The sequence below is a fragment of the Octopus sinensis genome, linkage group LG12 (genome assembly GCF_006345805.1).
Source record: "Octopus sinensis linkage group LG12, ASM634580v1, whole genome shotgun sequence".
NCBI classification, from domain to species: domain Eukaryota; kingdom Metazoa; phylum Mollusca; class Cephalopoda; order Octopoda; family Octopodidae; genus Octopus; species Octopus sinensis.
The window spans coordinates 78,779,235-78,801,613 of NC_043008.1; the positions used below are offsets into that span (position 1 = coordinate 78,779,235).

The window sequence follows — 22,379 nt, forward strand, 5'->3', positions numbered from 1 at the left end:
TCAGAAGTCTTGTACCATGTTTTTTTTTTTTGAGGCTCAAGACTTTTCATACAGCCCTCGTATATATATATATATATATTGTTATATTTCGGAATGGTCATTTTGCCAGTTTAGTCAATAAATATACATATATATATATATATATATATATATATATATATATATATATATATATATATATATATATATATATATATATATACATATGTATATATAGATATATATATTGGCGCGTAAAAAGCACCAACCGAGTGGTTGGCATTAGGAAGGGCATCCAGCTGTAGAAACACTGCCAGATCAGACTGGGCCTAGAGCAGCCTCCTGGCTTCCCAGACCCCAGTCGAACCGTCCAACCCATGCTAGCATGGAGAGCAGACGTTAAACGATGATGATGATGATATATATATATATATATATGTGTGTGTATATATATATTGGTAAAAACGGTAAGATAACAAAAGAAAGAAAGAGACCTTAATATTATGTAAATAGAAGAATTTATCTGTAAATGTAATATGTGACAATTATTCGGTAGCCAAGATAAAACTCTGAGTTTCGGATGCTGAGGTGGAAATCCACACCACCATCTCTTCAGTTATCCGGCCACCGGGAAAACGCTATGAAAAATGACCATTATACAAAGGGAAATTACTGTGTTATTGACTGCTATTGAGACAAAAGAGCTATTTGAATGACCGCTAATTAAGGTAAGGGGGTAAAAAGTTCATAGTATACATGTATACATGTGCGCCTACACACCCACATGCGTATGCATACATTCGTCCACCCTCACTAGAAAAACTTACACATCTTCACTCACATCTTTCGCCAAATGTATATGCAAATACATACAAACCCACACACTCACACGCCCACCGTAAAAGTTCATACATACATCTACATACGCACAAGCACAAGAAAAAACAGGGTTATGGGTAACAATACAGAAAAAAGGCATAAGGAAGTATACAAAGAGTAAACCACGTTTATATACGCACATACCTGCACACGTCTATATACGCACACACACACGCACGCACAAAAAGGATTATATATACGTTTGAAAAAAAATACACACACGCACGCGTGCACACACACACATACTCACACACACACACACATATATATATATAGGGAAATTTTGTAAAAACACTGAGTAAAATACGTCTATATACATACGTACTCGCATGCCCGCACACATGCACATATCTATATACACACATACCCGCTCACACGTACACATCCACACACGCGCACAAAGGATTCCATATACACATCTATATAGGTATAGGAAAAAATGCAGGGTGGAAGGTATTGTACAGAAAAAATTATGTGTAAAAAATATATCTATAAACCAAATTCTCTATAATATGTAAGAAATATATGTATAAAAAATATATAAATAAAATCAAAGTAAAAGGTATATAATGAGGTAAAAAATCTTGTGCATGGACATAATATAGAAAGCAAATTCTATCTGTAGCAAAAATTTGGTCACATATGGCCATGATCTGAAAAGTTCTGTCCTTGAGTTTAGACATGTAGCGGGGTCTAAGCTGCTTTAACAGATGAGCCATCTTTCCATGTCGCATAGACCGCACTTTCCGCTGCCGTTGGTGTAGGACTTACATTTGGCTAAAATCTCCCAATGGATCTTGTAACTGACACCTTTATCTTTTAATGACCATATATGACTGGATAATTTGGTCGTTTTCCTTTTGTCCCAGTGCCTAAAGCTCAAAGTGTGATTATTAAACCTAGCCTTGAAATTACCCTCTGTAAATAGCGGTCAATAACACAGTAATTTCCCTTTGTATAACGGTCATTTTTCATAGCGTTTTTCCGATTGCCGGATAACTGAAGAGATGGTGGTGTGGATTTCCACCTAGGCATCCGAAACTCAGAGTTTTATCTTGCTACCGAATAATTGTCACTTATTACATTTACATATATATATATAAATGGAGTTTAACGCAGGTATAAATCAAATGCTTTTACTTTCGACACATGTTTCGAAGATTTCACTGATATTATTCAAAAGAATAAATGGTATAAAACAATGCAATCTTCTCCTCAGGGAAGTGAAAAAACGAAACTTGTCAATAAGACATTTTAGCAAAAAATGATGGATATGTATAGTGATTTACTAAACGCTATTAATATTGTTTGAAAAAATGTTATATGATATAACATCAGAAGTAGCCTATAGAAAGAGTAGGGATATTTATAGTGAATGTTGAATATAAAGGAAATTAATGTTTAAATTATATATAATGATAGAGATCACTTATATGAACTAAAGGTGTGTTTTTGTCCAATGTTTACATCGGTATGCTCGCTCTATAACCATGTTTACTAGGGGATTTTTAGAAAAAAATAATGAAAAACAGCTCAGAATTACAGAGAAGATAGAATTCCATGCCTTTGTCATAAGGTATCGAGATTGAGAGAATCAACCATTCTAAATTAAATTGTTCATTGTGGTCTTTTAGATCCCAAATTAATTTACTGAGTCCAGTACTGTTACGTTTATTTCTATCCCTAAATGTTGAGTAATGGATAGAAATTCTTTTAGATAACTCTAACGACATGCTTCCAATGTAAAATCGTACTTTATTACTAGTATTGATTATACACTGGTACATAGAATTTTTAATTTTAGAGTTACTTGACATAAACTTAATTCTGTTGGAATAGACTTCAGATACAATAACCTTGTTATTAATATTTCTAGAGGGATGGATGGTATTAGCTAAATTAATGTTAGTATTACTAAATGTATTAATATTTATGTGAAGAGATAATTTGTAAGAGATTTTTTTGTGTTGGAAAAACCAATCCTAACCATATGTAAATTGATAATAGAGTAAAACCTAGAATTCTTTGGAAAATTCCTAACAATAGCTTGACGAAATAGCAGTGGGAGATTAGATTTAATTTTTCTCCTGTATGGAACTATTAGCCAAATATTTTTACTAGTATTTTTTATCTTATTTTTAGTGTAATTAATTTTGAAAGTGTTACGTTTACCTTTAGAATGATAATAGGGGATTAAATAAGGGTTATCTCCCTTCATCCGCTTTGTATCGGTGCATAAGTTATGTTTGTTATCAATAATTCTTTTACAACGAGATTTCATATCTACATTATTGAAGTTAGAATAAGACTGAGTAGAATCTATGTAGAAAATTTTCTCTGTATAACCTGCTTTAATTAAGGCAAAGTTATATATATATATATATATATATATATATATATATATATGTATATATATATATATACATATATATATATACATACATATATATATATACATATATATATACATATACATACATACATACATACATACATACATACATACATGCATACATACATACATACATACATACATGCATACATACATACATACATACATACATACATACATACATACATACATACACACATGTGTGTATGCCTTATACAGATTGATACATCCACACAGGTAAATAGTAATTAATACAGTAAACCATTTCAATGGAAAAACTCAGTTGGTCTAACAGTCATTCATGTAATCTTTTTCAATAGTTCACTAATTGATAAAAAAGATTATTCTTTTTGAACTAGCATCAATTCAAATGATAGTTTTATGTGGTAATAATAAATGTATCTATTGAAGTTCAATATCAAATAGTTCCTGGAGGTAAAATCAGTATGATACTATAATCAAAATTACATCAACTGTGATGTTTCTGAGATCACTCAAAAAGTTGTTTGCAAATATGTCTTTATATTCATTTATTCTGTTTTAACTATAGTTGTACATATTGCAAAAAAAAAAAAACACTGCTAATAGTGTATGACTGCAACATCTTTCGATCCAGTTGTAAAACCACAGCCATCACTAATAGCACTCTCCTCCCTTTTTCTATATAGCTTTTATGTATGTCAGTTCTCCCTAGCCCAGGAGAGAGAGGGAGAGGGGGCAAGGAGAGATATATAGAAGGATTAAAATATTTTTCCTACTTGTTGAATCTTGTCTTCAGATTCAACAAGTAAGAATATAGCATCAAGAGTTTTAAATAGAACAAGAGGCAGGAATGATGATAATGAGGAAGAGCATGATTGAGAATTAAAAAAAACTTACAAAGGCAGGTCGTCATGGAAAAGTGGTAACTGGAACATGACTGCTGGGATATCTATTGGAAACAAATATTAATATTAACTTGCATCTTTTCTAAAGAAGATTGAAAATACTTTCTAAGTTTATTTTGTTAAGATTATATAATTGTTAGTAGAAATTAATTTCACAACTACAATGCAATATGAAACAAAAATAATTAATTCTGGACATGAAGTCACATTTAGTATGACTGAAATTTTTCTTGCAAAACATTTTCAGAAGTGAATGTCAAAGACAAAGTAAGAACATACATTGAACAATCAGATAAGTTTCAAATTTACTTAGATTTTTATCAAAATTGGCAAATCTATTACATAGAATATCAGTGACCTCACTAGTGCTGATGCCATGTAAAAAGCCCACAGTACACTCTGTGAAGTAGTTGGCATTAAGGAGGGCATCCAGCTATTGAAACCATGCCAAAACAGACATTGGCATTTGGCACAGTTTTTGGTTTGTTGGCTCCGGTCAAACTATGCAGCCTATAACAGTATGGAAAACAGACATTAAATAATGATGATGACGAATATTAATTAGTTTACTAAAACTATGTGATAAGGTAGTCAGACAGACAGACAGACGGATGGATGGATGGATGGATGGATGGACAGGTAGATAGACAGACAGACAAATGTGTAGATAAAAAGATTAATAGACAGACAGACAGATAAAATAGTGTTAACATATATATATGTAGTATTAAAAGTCAACTAGAAATAATTATACAATGAAGATAATAAACAAAATCAGTCAAAGATTAGCATTGTTTTAATTGTTTAGGCAAACATGGTTAACAACTCTGGACATGTTTGGTCTTCGCATGACTTCATTGGTGACACATAGACATAACCGTTCTTGCCAAAGTAATTATAGAGAATCACTAAGTAAATATTCTACAGTCTACATGATTAGAGGTGCAGTCAATCATGAATTTCAGTTGGAGGGGCAAGTGGAGAAAGTTAGTGTTGTTAGGGAGGTAAAATGTGACATAAAAGATGATGTGAAGTGTGTGAGTGAGGTACAAGAGTGCCAAGGACGAAGTCAGAGGCACAAAAAGGTGGAAGACAAACAGAAATAATGGGAGAAACTGCCATTGGTGAAATGAGAGGTGTAGAGGGCAAATGGGTGGTGGAAAGGATGTTCAGTGGAAAGTAACATAAGAAATGACACTGAGAATGTGTGAGACAAAGAAAGTGGTTCCAGGTGAGGGGATGAAATATGTGCAGTTCCACTCTCATAATTACAGCAGCTGAGTGAGTTGTGTCATAGTCAAAAGAGTGATAGAGGGGTGGGTATTAGGAAGATGAGATGTAGCATGGAGAGAGAGAGTCATTGAGGACAGATTAGGTGCAGGAAATTAAATGTAAATGATTTGCTTTTAGAGCCTCATTTTTTACTTAGATGGATGAATCTGTTGAGTAAGAAAATCAATTATCAAGGTCCTTTGTCATCTCCTCCATGAAATTTAACATCTTGAGGTCATTTTTCACTACTTCATCCCACTTCATCTCCCTCTTCAACAAATTCTATCCACATTTAGTGATCAACACTTCTTTATGCAGCTGTAATAGTCTATGCACATTACATGACCATATCAGCGCAATCTTCTCTCTTGCACACTATTTTCTGATGCCTCTTATGCTCAGTATTTCTCTCAATACATTTTCACCTTGTCATATATCCACATTAACATTGCACATCCTATGCAGCATGCTAGTTTCATTTCTTTCTAACCTTCACATGTTTCTACATTCCCAGCTCAAGTTTCACTACCATGTAGCATTGCTGTTCATAGACAAGCATCATACAATTTACCTTTCACTCATAGAAAGAGAATTTTTTTACCAACAGAATATTTCTGTGAGCTTCCTCCAGCCAGTTCTTATTCTAGTACTATACTTTCAGATCACCCTCCTTCATTGCTAATTAGGTCACCTAGGTAACAGAAACTATCTATTATCTCTTAGGATTCTCCTGGGAATTTGAGGAAATCTGATTCATGTGTCTTCTTAGTGTTTATTTTTCCTGTGCATCTGCTACACACAAAGTCTGCTTTCTCTGTTAACCTTTATTTGATTTCACTGTCCATACTTTGCAATGGGTACACCTCATGAAATTTCTACCTACACTTTTTCTACATATCAAGCAGGGCCATTTTCCTGTAGGGATTAGTGTCTATTTTCCTACTTACTAGAAGTTTGGTCATTGCTAAGTTAACTTTAAAGCCCTTTGACTCCAGGTTTTGCTTCCACACTTGGAATCTCTCTTCTAATTCTGTACCAGATTCAGCTAAAAAAAAAACAAAGTCAACAGCTTAGGGGAGCTCTCATGTGCAACCAGTCTTAAACTCTTTGGTGAGTACCATTCACTCCATGATTTGGATGACTCTCATCAGCCTTGTCCTCACCTCATTTTGGGAATCAAATCCATAGCCTCCATGCAAACTGTCATCAAGGTGGTCTGTAAAAGGGCTTTTTAAAAATGATCCTTTTGTTTTTATGATAGTTCCAGTTGAGGAGCATAGGCAGAAATAATAGTTGTTGTATACTTTTCAAGACTAGTCTAAACTGTTGCACACTGTGACTACCTTAATCATTTTATCAACCCATTCTCAGCTAAAATTATGCCCACACACTCTACACCATCACTGTTGCCTTCTCATTTTTTATTTCTATGTTCTTTGCCTGTGAGGTCAGACACCTCGTAGGTGAAGTAAGATGGAGCTCCCCTTCATTTTCTTGCATGCAGCACACATCTACATGCCTCTATTCTAGCATTTAAACAGTCTCACTAGAACTACTTTTCAATGGGCCTACATTCACTGGAGCTGCTCTAAGTATGCAGATGGGATGGAAAGAGTGAGTAGGGAGCTGGGAGACAGCATCTGCAAAGAAGAGGATTTGCAGGGGTGTTTGCCTGTAGGAAAATTGCTCTTGCACATTATCAGCTGCACAAATCAAGTATTACCGTTCAGCTGAACCACCATTTACCCAGATCCTCAAATATCCAAGGCCAACTAGATTTAGAAGAAGACGAAAAGGGCTTACTTAGGGACTAGAAAATAGTGCTTGAGGTTTTTTACTTAAGACCATACACTGCTTAAATACATTATAAGAGAAACTATATAATTACACACAAAAACGTTGTGAGAGAGAAAATACATTGCACACACTTAAATATACAGGGTGCATCAGTTTTGGAGGTCATTTGTATGGATTTAGAAAAAGCTGCATAGCTCATCAAAGAAAACCTGCATTTGAAAACAAATTGATTATTTGTATAATCATGAGAATCCCTTTATCACATCTATCTAATGAATCCACTGTTAGCATCAATGGTTGCTTCAATGCAGGGTTGGAACTTTTGACATCCTAAATAAATTATCTTTATCGATTTTGGACATAGTGCTGGTTATAAACTTGAGAGATGGTATGGTGTTATGGGAGTGTTAACTGATCTCTCTCTCAACTCTGCCCCATACATAATAGTCCAGTTGATTAAGGTCTGATGAGCTAGGAGGCCATGTGTCTGGGAGAACGTGATCATGGAGACTGACACATATCCATGTTGGGTTGTCCTGGTTTTATGAGATGGTGCAGAATCCAGTTGTAAGACATATGGTGGCCCATTGTGTGCTCTGTCTATCCAAGGCCTTTCAACTTTCTCCGACATCTCTGTGTGGACAGCAGCATTGACTCTTAAGTCTTGTGAAAAAAGAGAAGAGACATGACATCTCCCAGAACCATCAAAGTCGCTCAGAAATTAGTATGCATGATCATTGGAACCTTATTCAGTCTCTGCAAAACCATGTGTCATTCCTTTGGTTTATCTTTTAGTCTTGATCAAAGTTTTTTTCATTAGAGGAACACCTAAGCATTCCAGCCTTTTGGTATTTTAACTTGTTTAGCTAGCATTTTGTGCAGATCAAATGACTCTCTGTCATATCTAGAATAAACTAACCCTTCTACATCATATTCAATTTGTAGCAAATATCCTTATGCACAACTCTTCTGATGGTACATTCTTAAACTTTGAGGTCCTTTGCAATGGCTTTGACTGATTTCCTTGCGGTGGTGGTGGTGGTGGTGGTGGGAGGGGTTATCGATTATTTCTTGGACTTTTTGTACTAAGTTATGTGTTATGATGGTATTAGGACCCTGAGAATGCATTTTGCAGCTGCAATAGTTTATGCACATCACATAAGACCCCCGTCAGCAGCTTCCAGATCCTTTCAAACTTTAACAACAAAGGATCAGGTGACTTTCAAGGAGCAAGCTATCTCTGTGCTTTTAAGGCAGTGATTACATTGTGCATTTTCCTTTGCTGAGTCAGTCTGATCTTTGACGCTATTTATCAGAAAAGTAAGGTAAAAAAATTTGGAGAAAAGTTAGAGTTTTTGAAAGAGGTGTCCTGAAAACACTGATCCACCCTATATGTATGTACATATGACAAGAAAGTAAATACATTCTAAAGGGAAATACTGCACTACTGACCCTAAAACAGTTATGAATGAATGAGAAAATGAATGCTGGAATTTTAAGTGATTAAAAAAAAATTAATTCGTGAATTTTAAGTTAAAATTACTTCATTTCACGGTTAAATATATTTTCATATACATTATTAAATAATTAAGTGATTAAAAAAAAAATTAATTCGTGAATTTTAAGTTAAAATTACTTCATTGCACGGTTAAATATATTTTCATATACATTATTAAATAATTTGCTTTTTGGTATGTTATCTGAGTATTTCTAATCGTTTCTTGTCAAGCTTACATGAGCTACAGATTTATTTATAAACTAGCATTAAAGACCCATCGTTGCCGCGTCATAGTGCTAGTGTATGTATATATGTGTATATATATGTGTACATATTACATGTACATCTATATATATACATCTGAGGGAACCTGTGGAAGAGGTAGACCCAGGAAAACCTGGGACGAGGTGGTGAAGCACGACCTTCGAACTTTAGGTCTCACCAAGGAAATGACTGAAGACCGAGTCCTATGGAAGTGTGCTGTGCATGAGAGGACCCGGCAGGACTAGTCAGGCCATATCCCGTGGCCCCTACCTGGGACGTAGTCGATCCACCTGTGCATACCTTCCTTCTTGTGACACTTGTGAAGACCTGCTGAGGCAAGTGAAAATCAATCAAAATAGATGAACATCAATGGAATTTGTATCTTTGTGGTACCAGTGCCTGTGGCACACAAGAAAACCATCCGAACGTGGCCGTAGCCAGTACCGCATCGACTGGCCTCCGTGCTGTGGGAACATGGTGGCACATAAAAACACCATCCGAAGACCCGGCAAGACTAGTCAGGTCATAACCCGTGGGCCCTACCTGGGACGTAGTCAGTCCACCTGTACATACCTTCCGACTTGTGAAGACCTGCTGAGGCAAGTGAAAATCAAATCAAATCAAATCAAAACAATCAAAATAGATGAACATCAATGGAATTTGTATCCTTGTGGTACCAGTGCCAGTGGCACACAAGAATCCATCCGAACGTGGCCGTAGTCAGTACCGCTTGTGGTACCAGTGCCGGTGGCACACAAGAATCCATCCGAACGTGGCCGTAGTCAGTACCGCTTGTGGTACCAGTGCCGGTGGCACACAAGAATCCATCCGAACGTGGCCGTAGTCAGTACCGCATCACTGGCCATCGTGCTGTGGGCACATAACAAACACCATCCGGTCGTGTCCGTTCGCCAGCCTCATCTAGCACCAGTGTCGGTGGCACATAAAAAACACCTTCCGAAGACCCGGCAAGACTAGTCAGGCCATAAACCATGGCCCCTACCTGGGACGTAGTCAGTCCACCTGTGCATACCTTCCTCCTTGTGATACTTGTGAAGGCCTGTTGAGGCAAGTGAAAATCAAAATCAAATCAAAACAAATCAAAATAGATGAACATCAATGGAATCTTCCTTCTTGTGACACTTGTGAAGACCTGTTGAGGCAAGTGAAAATCAAATCAAAACAAATCAAAATAGATGAACATCAATGGAATCTGTATCTTTGTGGTACCAGTGCCGGTGGCACACATGAGAACCATCCGAACGTGGCCGTAGCCAGTTCCGCATCGACCGGCCTCCGTGCTGTGGGCACGTAACAAACACCATCCGATCATGGCCGTTCGCCAGCCTCATCTGGCACCTGTGTCGGTGGCACATAAAAACACCTTCCGAAGACCCGGCAAGACTAGTCAGTCCACCTGTGCATACCTTCCTTCTTGTGACACTTGTGAAGACCGGTTGAGGCAAGTGAAAATCAAATCAAATCAAATCAAATCAAAATAGACAAAATAGATGAACATCAATGGAATTTGTATCTTGTGGTACCAGTGCCTGTGGCACACAAGAAATCCATCAGTGCCGTAGTCAGTGCGGTGGGCACATGACAAACACCATCCGATCGTGGCCGTTCGCCAGCCTCATCTAGCACCTGTGTCGGTGGCACATAAAAACACCATCCGAAGACCCGGCAAGACTAGTCAGGCCATAACCCATGGCCCCTACCTGGGACGTAGTCAGTCCACCTGTGCATACCTTCCTTCTTGTGACACTTGTGAAGACCTGTTGAGGCAAGTGAAAATCAAATCAAAACAAATCAAAATAGATGAACATCAATGGAATTTGTATCTTTGTGGCACGTGGCACATAAGAAAACCATCCGAACGTGGCCGTAGCCAGTACCGCATCGACTGGCCTCCGTGCTGTGGGCACGTAACAAGCACCATCCGATCGTGGCCGTTTGCCAGCCTCATAAAAACACCATCCGAGCGTGGCCGTCTGCCAGCCTCGTCTGGCACCTGTGTCGGTGGCACATAAAAACACCATCCGAGCGTGGCCGTCTGCCAGCCTCGTCTGGCACCTGTGTCGGTGGCACATAAAAAACACCATCCGAGCGTGGCCGTCTGCCAGCCTCGTCTGGCACCTGTGTCGGTGGCACATAAAAAACACCATCCGAGCGTGGCCGTTTGCCAGCCTCGTCTGGCACCTGTGTCGGTGGCACATAAAATCACCCACTACACTCTCGGAGTGGTTGGCGTTAGGAAGGGCATCCAGCTGTAGAAACACTGCCAGATCTGACTGGACTGGTGCAGCTTTCGGGCTCCCCAGACCCCAGTTGAACCGTCCAACCCATGCTAGCATGGAAAGCGGACGTTAATTGATGATGATGATGATGATGACATAAAATACAAGATACAAAGTTATATCTTGATATCGCTAGTCATAAGAATACTCAAAATATATAACAGACTGGAATTGTTAGCCCGTCTCTTGTAATTTCGATCAATTGTATCTTGTCCTCCCTCTTGTATAGAAGTGTTGCTACAATCCAGCCTACTTCTACTGCTGGGGGGGGGGGCATCTTTAATTTTTATCCAGGATGTCCAACGTCCCAGATATAAAGGTAAAAATAAAATATTTCCACTTTGCAAGTTTGAGTCGAGTACTCCCTTGCACGCTCCGTTGACTCGAACCTTGCTTCTATTGTGGCGAATTTACCGCCTCTGATTAGATATCTTTTATAGTCGCACCAAGACACTTTTCAAAGGTGCTCTCCTCCATGTGTTCAAATCTTTTTTCTCTACATTGTATACTTTATAGACAATAGTCTTTTCTTTAATTCAATTTTTTATTATCCATCTGGACTATTCCATTTCTGCATGCTGATTTTATTTTTAATTTATTCCCATTCATGTGAAACCACTTATTCAAGTTCAAGTCATTGATGCAATTTTATACCAATTGCTATTTTTACTTTTGTTATGTTACAATTATATTATAATTTAGTTTGATTTTAATTATTACTTACTACATATAATTCAATTGTTATTATTATTTTTATTGTTAAAGTGAAAGTATCTGACATAAAATAGAGAAATGTTTTTGTTTCACTTTTAACACGTAATACTGAAATAGTGGAGAAGATATGATATTGCTATGGGCTCGCTCTGGGCAAGAAGTTGAACATTTTCCCCATGAAACTACATGGACCCTAAGTAAGGCATGTGTAAAATTTGAATGAAATTGGTTGTGTAGTTCTCAAGTTTTAGGGAAACACACAAACAGACAGACAGACACACATTCTCAGTTTTATATATATAAAGATAACCTTTAGAATATTTGTTAAAAATGACCTTGCACTAAATTTTTCACATTTGCATAAAAAAAGAGTGATATCATTCAAGATTAGTATTAAAAAAATATTTGCATGAATTATGACATGATCATTATAAAGAAGCTCTTGATGAATCCTTGTTAGGATCTGGTTTCAATTTCTTATTGAGTCACTTTGCTTTACTTGCACTGTTAAGAAAGGTATGAATGAATTTTATAATACAGAATGATTCCATTTCTGTATTGTAAAATCTTAAGCTTACACTCTTATTTAGAATTTCAGGATAACAAATTCCATCAATATCAACTCACAAATAGAATTCTGCTCAGGTGTGTATAACGCTTTTATTTCAAAAGGATGGGAATCCAATAACCATCTACATAAATAAAAAGAAAATAAATAGTAAATAAAAAGAAACTTTTCCAAATAAGAATTTCACAACTGCAATAACAAATTTTTTTGACAAAATTTCCATCCAGTCATCTCTAACCACTATTCTTGGGAGTGCCATGCACTTCTTCCATAGTGTCTTATCAGAAGCAACTATTGTTACACTTTCTATGCATGACCAACTGACACTATGAACATTATCCAACCATTTCATTCTTAGTCTAGACCTAGGTTTCCTGTCAATTGGTTCTGCTTGAAGAATGCTTCTTACAAGTTCTTTCCTGCAATATTCTAGTCACATGCCTGTAGTAACAGAGCTGTGACCTCTCAATGTAGAGAAGTAGCAGCTTCATCTCTAAACATTTTACTCCATAGAATTTTTTTGAGGAATATTTCAGCCACATGTATTTGCAATTGTACTCTTTTGGTCATTACCCAACAAAATTTGAAATAATTATTTTTACAATCTTTCCAATGACATATGCAAGAAAAGCATCAGAATCCAATGGAAGTAGCAACTTCATAATTTTACCAGTCATTTATCAGCCAAATAGAAGACATCTTTCCAATAATATTTTAATAATATTTTTCCAGAGAAAGTGGGGAATAAGTGGAAATGGTAGAGTGCTGCATTAGATATTTTATAGTATTTAGCTCCATTCCTCTATATTCTAGGTCCAAATTCTGCCATAATTAACTTTATACTTTCAAATCCCTACCCCCATAATCAATAAAGTAATTTTCAGGTGTGTATTGATTATAATCTAGTTCTCTTACAAATGCTTATATTTTTAAAGCAATATTATTTTTGAACAGAAAACTAAAAACTTAAAGCTAGCATTAAATGGAAATACACAATGACTTCATTTTTAGTGATAGGTTAATTATAAAGATGCCTGTATATTTCATATTGCAAATGAATTATTCACCTTGTAAAAAGCACCATCTGAACATGGTCAATGCCAGGTCTGCCTGACTGGCTCCCATGATGGTGGCATGTGAAAAGCACTATCCAAACAAGATCGATGCCAGGCCTACCTGACTGGCTCCTGTGCTGGTGGCACATAAAAAACACCCACTGCACTCTCAGAGTGATTGGCGTTAGGAAGGGCATCCAGCTGTAGAAACATTGCCAGACAAAATTGGAGCCTGGTGCAGCCACTGGCTCTTCAGACTTCAGTCAAACCGTCCAACAAATGCCAGCATGAAACACGGACATTAAACGATGATGATGATTATTATTATTACTGTAATATTGTTATTGTTTGAATAAGAAATGAAGTCTTTCTAAAGAATAATCATTGGAGTTTCAATTCTGATCAACTCATCCACTTCATCACCTTTTTTAATTCTGATATGGTTGCAAATAAAAGATATACTTTTATAGTTTTGATATGTTAATTTAAAGTTTTCATAAAATACATTTTCAGTGCCAGTTCCAGAAAATTCAGAACCTAATTTAAAAGATTTTCATGGTGCATCTTTGTATATTGGAAAGCAAGGAAATATGCAAGCTTTTAAACTAAATTTTATTAATACGTTGTCGTTGTCGTTTTAGTTATATAAAAGTAATGAGGCAAACTCCATTAATGTAAGAAATATCATTAATATGCTACTAGTTCTTTACCACAAATACATTTCCTTTGGTAAGAAGAGCAGATTGTTTCTCCATTTTGAAGTATTCTAAATAAAATATAATTTATTTGGTTAGTCACTCTGCCAAGAAGAGAAGATGTTATTGAGAAATTGTACAGACATGTTATATATTGCTTAAAATAACTAAGTATTATATTTTGTGAATTTGAAAATATTTTGGTACACAAAAGGATTAGTTAGAAACAATTACCATCATAAATTTTAATAGGACTTTAAAGTTAATTTTGTTTCCTTCCTTTTTAACTACTTTAAAGTGTCCTCAATCTAAAACCCAGTTAGGTACAAAGCAGTCAGTTCAGTGCTAATGTTTTTCATGTCAAAAGAGTTGACAGTCATGACAAAGTATCAACTAGAAAAGTGACGCAGATAAAATAATTATCTGATGATAATTATTTTAGATTTATGACTTTCTTAAATACTCATATGCTTTAGATAATCTCAATGCAATATGTCTTTCAGATTTCCTAGATAGACATTGATAAAATAAATACATGCCATACAAGCTTACAATCATATGGGAATGTAGATTATGGAATTAAATCTCACTTAATTCACACCAAATTTTTTAATCTCTCTCTCCCTCTCTCTCTCTCTAGCTCTCACTCTCTCTCTCTCTCTCTCTCGCTCTCACTCTCTCTCTCTCTCTCTCTCTCTCTCTCTCTAAGTGAAACACAAAATTAGTGTGTATATCTGAAGATAGATCTAGTATGTCTTACACAAGCTATTCCATGTCAATATTAATACAAGACAAAGATAAATTATCAACTAAAAAAACTTTTAGATATTACTTACCTTCCTCTTGAATTAATTTCTCTCAGTTTACTGAATGTTTGTATAAATTTATATTTGTCAATTGTAAACAAGTTACTCATGAAGTTTTCATTGAACTGAAACTAATTTTTAAAAAAAATATATTTAAAGTTTAACAATTTAATGAAATTTTATTACATTTCATCAGTTACAACAACAAATAAGAGCACTATGTTATGGGCTGTAGGTTTTCATACTTTAGTCAGGAATTTTTTGCTGGAGAATGCACAGTCTTTCCATAAATTTCTACACAAAACAATCATCATAAGTGGATGACATCAGTAAGTTTTAGTTTGAATTACTTGTATATATGTTACTGATAGTATGTTACTAGTTGCAGTGAAAATATGAGCAAGGAATGATTTCCTTATAGGAAAGCAGAATTGGATATTGCTAAGTTGTCTGAAATGCAATCAAAGTTCATTGTATGGCTTTACTTCATGCATATCCATTCTACTGATGGAGAGGAGGGTCGTGGTAATGTTGCTGTTGTTGTTTCAGCCAAACAGAAGGCATCTTTTTGAAGAATTAGATGGGAAACAACATCAGAAAGTGATTCCTGACGTGGAAGAAAGTAAAGTGTTTAGAGGATAACTTTGAAACAGGCCAGTGAGACATAAAGTAAGCAGAGAATAGCTAAAACAGGTGAAGAGAGAACTTGCAACTGTACTGAAACAAAAAGACTTCAGAAACAATCTGTACTCAGTGAGACTGAAGTTGAGAAAAAATACCAAATCAGCAAGGACCAAGCCTGAATGGAGTATAAGCTTACTGGCTGAAGGATTTTACATAGTTGCATGAAGGGATCATTGAACACCTTGATGAATGCCTGCAGTAGGGACATAAGTGGATGAATGTTATTATGTCTTAAGGATCTTTTGAAAGGTAAATTGGTGTCAAATTTTTCACCTATAACCTTTTTACCACTTATGTGGAAGTTTATGGCTGGTGTCTTGGCAGAAAAGTTATATCATTGTCTTGAAAATAACAATTTACTTCCAATGAATGAAGTGCTGCAGGAAGCAAAGTATGGCAACTAAAGACCAGTTGTTTGTTGATGGAATGATAATTAGAAATTGCAGATGCAAATTGACAGGATTGAATGTAGCATGGCTGGATTTCAGAAAAGCATATGACATAGTAGCACACAGTTGGATAACTAAGCCAATAAGCATGTCTAGAGCAGCAGAAAATATGGGGGAAATGATCAACGAAGTATGAAACACTGAGTGCAGAAGCAATTGGAGGAAAACAAAGACTTAGAAAGGTGAACATCAGATGTGGTAATTCAAAGGTGATAGCTTATTTCCATTACTATTTGTATGGACCATAATACTACTCAGTTTGATATTACAGAAAGTTAAAATATCTTATGATTTGGGAAAAGGGTGTGGTCAGATAAATTATCTTTTTATAGATGATATAAAGCTTTATGTAAAAACTTACTGTTTGCATTTTATCAAATGATGTAGTGTGGAACCTGAGATTGAAAAGTGCACTATATTGATAATGAAAAGGGAAAAATATGAAGCAAGTCAAGGAACTGAAATGCTATATGGGAAAGCGATGAAAACAGTTGAAAAAGGACAGTGGTATAGATATTTGGGAAAACTGGGGGCAGATGAAATAAAACATGAAGAGAAGAAGCAAATTACATGCCAGGAATATACAAAGAGAATGAAGAAAATATTAGTCAAGGTTGAATTCAAAAAATGTTATTGAAGCAATAAATTCAAGAGTACTGGTTGCTAGCATTGAGGATTGGACAAAAAGTGATATACAGGAACTTGACAGAAAAACTAGAAAGCAGTTGACTATGTATGGAGCTTACCACCCAAAATCTGATATTAACCAGCTGTACTTAAAGAGACCAGGGTGGAAGAGGCTTAATCAGTGTGAAAGAATGTGTGCAGATGGAACAAAATGGCATACTAGATTATTTACAGAACAGTACAGACAAATTACTAAAGGCAGTGAATGAAGAACAGGTGATCAAATGTGGAATTGAAGAAAAGAACAAGAATGAATTTCAAACAGAACATGTTAAACAGATTGATGAGAAACTTTTGCATGGTCAATTTTGGAAAGCCACTGAGGATGTATGTGAAATAAAAGCATAGGCTTGGCTGAAAAAAAAGGAACAGAGAGCCTTCTTATAGCTGCTCAAAATCAAGTGCTGCCAACAAACAGCATAAGAAAATAAGTGTGTGGGGAGAAGATGTCAGCAAAATGTAGAGTATGTGGAATTTGGGATGAAACAGTAGTACACGTTGCAGAACTCCTCAACTTGGCCCAGGGAGAATATAAGAAGCAGACATGACCAAGTTGTGAAAGATTTTCATTGTCAGAAGTGGGCATCTGAAGCTGAAGGTAATTGGTATAATTATCAAGTTGAAAGTGTACTTGAGTAAAAGAAAATGCAAGATTTATGGGATTTTCCAATCCAGATAAGAAGGTAGAATATAACAAGCTGGATATAACAATAATAGACAGGGAAAAGCAAACTTGCTTACTAATTGATCCATCATGTCCATTTTATTCCATGATTGTGAAGAAAGAAGATGAAAAGTTAAAAAATACAATCCCTTAAAATTTGAGATTGCAAGGATTTGGAATATGAAATATGTAAAGGTTGTACTTGTAATAATTAGTGCACTAGGGACTGTGAGTAACGACAGACAAATAGTTAAAGGAGATTCGAGTGGAATGTTCTGTACGGTTTCTACAGAAGGTTTTCTTCTTAGGAACAGGAAAAATCATTAGAAGGCTTTTGAGCACTTGAAGGGCCCATTGAAATCATATGGATATCTAAAGCTACAGGTAATAACTCACTACATGCATAAATTCTACCAGGAATAAGACCAATCCTGAGTCAAACTGGAAGAGAAGAAGAAGAAATCCTCTGGGAATTATACTAACAATTTCATGTGAAAACAGACAAATGGTATAAACATGTATATGAGCTTGCTACAAGCATTTGGGATATGCCCTTCCAAAATAGCAAAGAGATCAAGACATATCATCCAGACTTAATAATCAATGAATGAGGGAAAAAATACACTAATAGACATCACACTCCCTTCTACAAAATATTGCTTAAATGAAATGGGAAATCTGTCAAAATACAAGAATCTTGAAACTGAAATATTCAAGATAGTGATAATGAAACCAATAAAATTGGGGCATTAGGTTTGTTAAAAATGTGAATAAAAACACTGAAACAATAACAAGGATCACAAAATTACACAGTTCAAAAATACTTCTGTTAGTAACAGTCCTTATCTTGCGCATAGCTCAAATAGAACAATCTTCACTTCAAGAGCATAGCCCAAATTGAACAATTTTCATATACAACACACACTCTATAAAATAAGCATCAAACAAAATACAACACAAAATATCCAGTTTACAAGGTTTATACCCAATAAAATAACACAGCTCACATTACACATACAATACTACACAACAGAACAAACCTTAATTTGAAACAAGAAACAGCAGGTTAAATGCCATAGCAAAACAAAGTGATTCAGCACAGTATATGAAGTATATACTTCTTGAACCCCAACAAAAACAAGATAACATAGTGCTGCATATTCCTCAGGAATATGAAGGTATACCATATCATGTACTAGAAACTTGCATGAAACTATCATGATGGTAATAATAATGACTACATCTAATATAGACACAAGGCCAGCAGTTTTTAAGGGGAGGGACTAGTCAGTTCCATCAATCCCAGTATTTGGCTGGTACTTTACTTTATTGACCCTGGATGGATGAAAGTCAAAGCTGAGTTTGACAGGATTTTAACTCATACCATAATTAGTTGAAGTAAATACAGCAAGCCATTTTCCAACACTATGACAATACATGGAAGGCAATTGATAGTTGAAGAAAATAGATAAGAATGAAAGGTCAAATCAATGGGGAGAAAGACAATGACAGGTAGAATCAATGGAGAGAGGTGGGTGAAACCAGAGGAAAAACAACAGAAAATTGTGTAAATTATATAACTTATAAGTATTAGACACTAGAATGAACAGAACTGATAAGATATGTTCTTGCTTTGAAAATAGGTGGCACTTCCATAAACTCAGCAAGTTTAGGTGCTGGTGAAGAGATTGAAAATACAGATATAAAACATATTTATACAATGAGTAAATTGTTGAAGTGTGTTAAGTAAAGATTTCTCTATCAGCCAAACAATATTATCAGTATAGAGAAAGAGAACTGCAACTAATACTAAAAATGAGAATACCTAATTTCATTATGAATATTTCTTTAAAATTGAATATCTCATAACAAAAGCTAAAATTTCAGTTGCTATAAAAAAAATATATGTTACCTGCTCGATAAAGGGGTCTGCACTAAGGTTTTCATCACTACCAATCATTTGCAACATGCTGTAGAGCTGAAAATATATACATTTTATAACACCAATATTTTCAATTTTGTTATCATGAGCAACAGAAGAATCAATATATATTGAAGTTGTAATTTAGAAAAAGTGTGGTTTATTTAGGTGATATTAGTTTGATGCTGTTACACCACTATACAAGGTGCATTCAAAGAGTATCCAACCTTTGAGTATAAAAAAAAAAAATTTGTATATTTCGCAAATTTCATTTAAGCCTTTTGAGAGTTCCCACACTTCTCCCAGTGGTTGTGCCACTGCTAGCAATACCTCTGGAACACCAATGGAATGATGTGGAGCTCCGCCATTGCTTTTCTCATAATTTCCTCTTGTGACTCAAATTGCTTCCCTTTCAGCATAGTTTTCAGTTTGGGGAAGAGCTAGAAGTCACACAGTGCCAAGTTGAGAGAGTAGAGAGTCTGTTGAACAAGTGGTGTACTGTTCTTGACCAGAAGAGCTTGGATTATGTGGGTGGAACAAGCAGTATTGTCGTGATGAAGTTGTCAATTCTTCATGAATCACATGTCCTAATTTAGATGCACAGCATCAAGAAGGCAATGCATAACCTTATTGGTTGTTTGGCCTTTTGGTGCATATTCATGATGTACAATGCCATGGAAGTCAAGGAAGCAGGTCAATATTGCCTTCACATTGCTACAAACCTGTCATCCTCTTTCGAGCCTTGGTGATGATGGATGCCTCCATTGGGAGGACTGGAACTTGGTTTCCACATTAAAACCATAAACCCATGTCTCATCACCAATGATGATGGCCTTCATGAAGTTTGGGTCATGATTTGCACAGTCCAGAATGTCATGAGTGCTCTGCCAGCACCTTGGGGATAAATTTTGTTGACACTTTCTGCAAGCGCAAATCCTCCATTAAAATAGAATGCACTGATCCTGTGCTTCTTCCCACTTCATGAGCCATGGATTGTTACACGATGGTTTCCTGTGGCTATTCGCTAAGTCTTCTCAATTGGCTCTTTGTTTTGGCTTATGGATGGCCTCCCTGAGGTATGGCCTTGCTTGAAACAGTTGTACCACACTTTAACCTGAGTTTTGCCTATGGCATCATTGCCAAAAACCAGCTGAATCTTCTGGATGGTTTGAGCTTGAGTACCACCAAGCTTTTGACAAAATTTGATGCAATATCTCTATGTTTGGTCATCTTGTGACAAAAGGAAATCTAGGTGTAACAGCCGGAAACTGATGCAGACTACAAACATGAAAATGTTCATGCATGTGCAGAATGGGTGGTATCACCTCTCACCCAAAGGGTTTTTCCCATGTGGCATTAGTTTTGGTGGAGAAAAATAAAGTCAGATACTTTTTGAATGCACCTCATAATAAAATTTTTGAAATAGCTAGCTAAATATTTCGCTATGATCTATATACATAGCACATTCCATATGCTGCAGATATTGTTTCAATTTACACAAAAATTTCATATATTCCCATGTGATTTTGTAGTATGAATAAAAATCAATTACTTTTGTTTTGAGGGAATAGATCATACAGTTGTGTTAGGGACAATGGCTGAAAAGGACGGTGGTTGATAGCTGCAAGTTGAAGCATAATCAGGTTGAGTAAGATTTTTTTTTATTGGGTGTAATGACAAAGATAATAATATATTTTAACATGGACTGAAATATTTAAACCATATTTAATAAATCTAATGATCACCAAATATTCATCAGTTTACATAATGGTTTTCTACAGAAATATTGTAAAAAAAACTTACAAATTTTAAACTTTTGTGTTTAATATCTTATATGAATGTCATTATCATTAATAGACTTAAGGTTAGAATTAAATGAATTAAAAATAGAATTACATATATTACCTTTTTTAGAGCTTCCCATTTTGTGACCTGATCCATCCAATGGATGTGTGAAACCATCTTTATAACAGCTGCATGGATCATCTTTGGAACATGGATATTCTATAGAAATGGAAGAATTTTTTTATATGCCTTTATTATTGAAATGTTTGAACATATCTAGAATGTGCTGTACCATACCATGCCAAAGGCCTTCAGCTCCTGATGAAGTCAGTAGAGAACTGTTATGATATACAATATACCTTGGACATTTTTAGACCTGATAGAGACTATCCATCCCTTGATCTGAACAAAACCCATTTATTCCAGAAAGAGAGTGAGACAAAAAGAAAGAAAAGAGATAGAGAAAGAGAAAACTCATGCCTTAGTCCAGGACTGGTACTCAATTATCAAACCTGAAAATATAAAAGCAAAGTTGACTCTACTAAGATTTGAACTCAGTGTGCAGAGAGCCAGAACAAATACACAATGACTATCTATCCATTGTTCAAACAACTTTGCCATATGGACAGTATCTAAAATAAAGAAACACTAATTTTGAATTACAGTATTGCTTGCTCCATAGTTTAAGTAAAACTATTCCAAAATTAAGTTTTATTCTTATCCATTTGATAGAATTTTCTGTCGTTATTTTCTTCCCATTCACCCCTGATGAAAAAGTCTATGATTATAGGTATTCTATCCCTGACCAAACAGTTTCCTTTGAAATATTCTGTTTTATGATATTATCTAGTGCATCTTTTTAGTATAGTAGAGTGTAATTTGAAAATGATTTGGCTGCTACTTATAACAGATCATAAATCAATGCAAATTGGTTAGCTAATTGAGCTAGTTTACAGCCTGCAGTTTTTTCTTTTTTTTTTTTTTGTATTCTTGTATGAAAAAAAAACCCTCCAAAGCTCAAATTAACAATTCTAAGAAGAGTTAAACTAAGATGGGTGAAGGGAGTAGCAGATGTTATTTTTA

At 35.5% G+C, this 22,379-nt stretch overlaps 1 protein-coding gene across 2 annotated transcripts in view; it reads right to left on the reverse strand.

Annotated features, from left to right (window-relative positions):
* Positions 1 to 22,379, reverse strand: part of LOC115217952 (membrane metallo-endopeptidase-like 1) — a 227,942-nt gene that overhangs the window by 56,885 nt on the left and 148,678 nt on the right. For both annotated transcript variants that reach the window (XM_029787671.2, XM_036508066.1), the window contains exons 12-16: positions 21,417 to 21,515; positions 19,503 to 19,568; positions 15,137 to 15,237; positions 12,610 to 12,674; positions 4,130 to 4,181 (exon numbers count right to left, since the gene is read on the reverse strand). In XM_029787671.2, the coding sequence (XP_029643531.2) occupies positions 4,130 to 4,181; positions 12,610 to 12,674; positions 15,137 to 15,237; positions 19,503 to 19,568; positions 21,417 to 21,515 (383 nt within the window). The remainder of the gene's footprint in view (positions 1 to 4,129; positions 4,182 to 12,609; positions 12,675 to 15,136; positions 15,238 to 19,502; positions 19,569 to 21,416; positions 21,516 to 22,379) is intronic.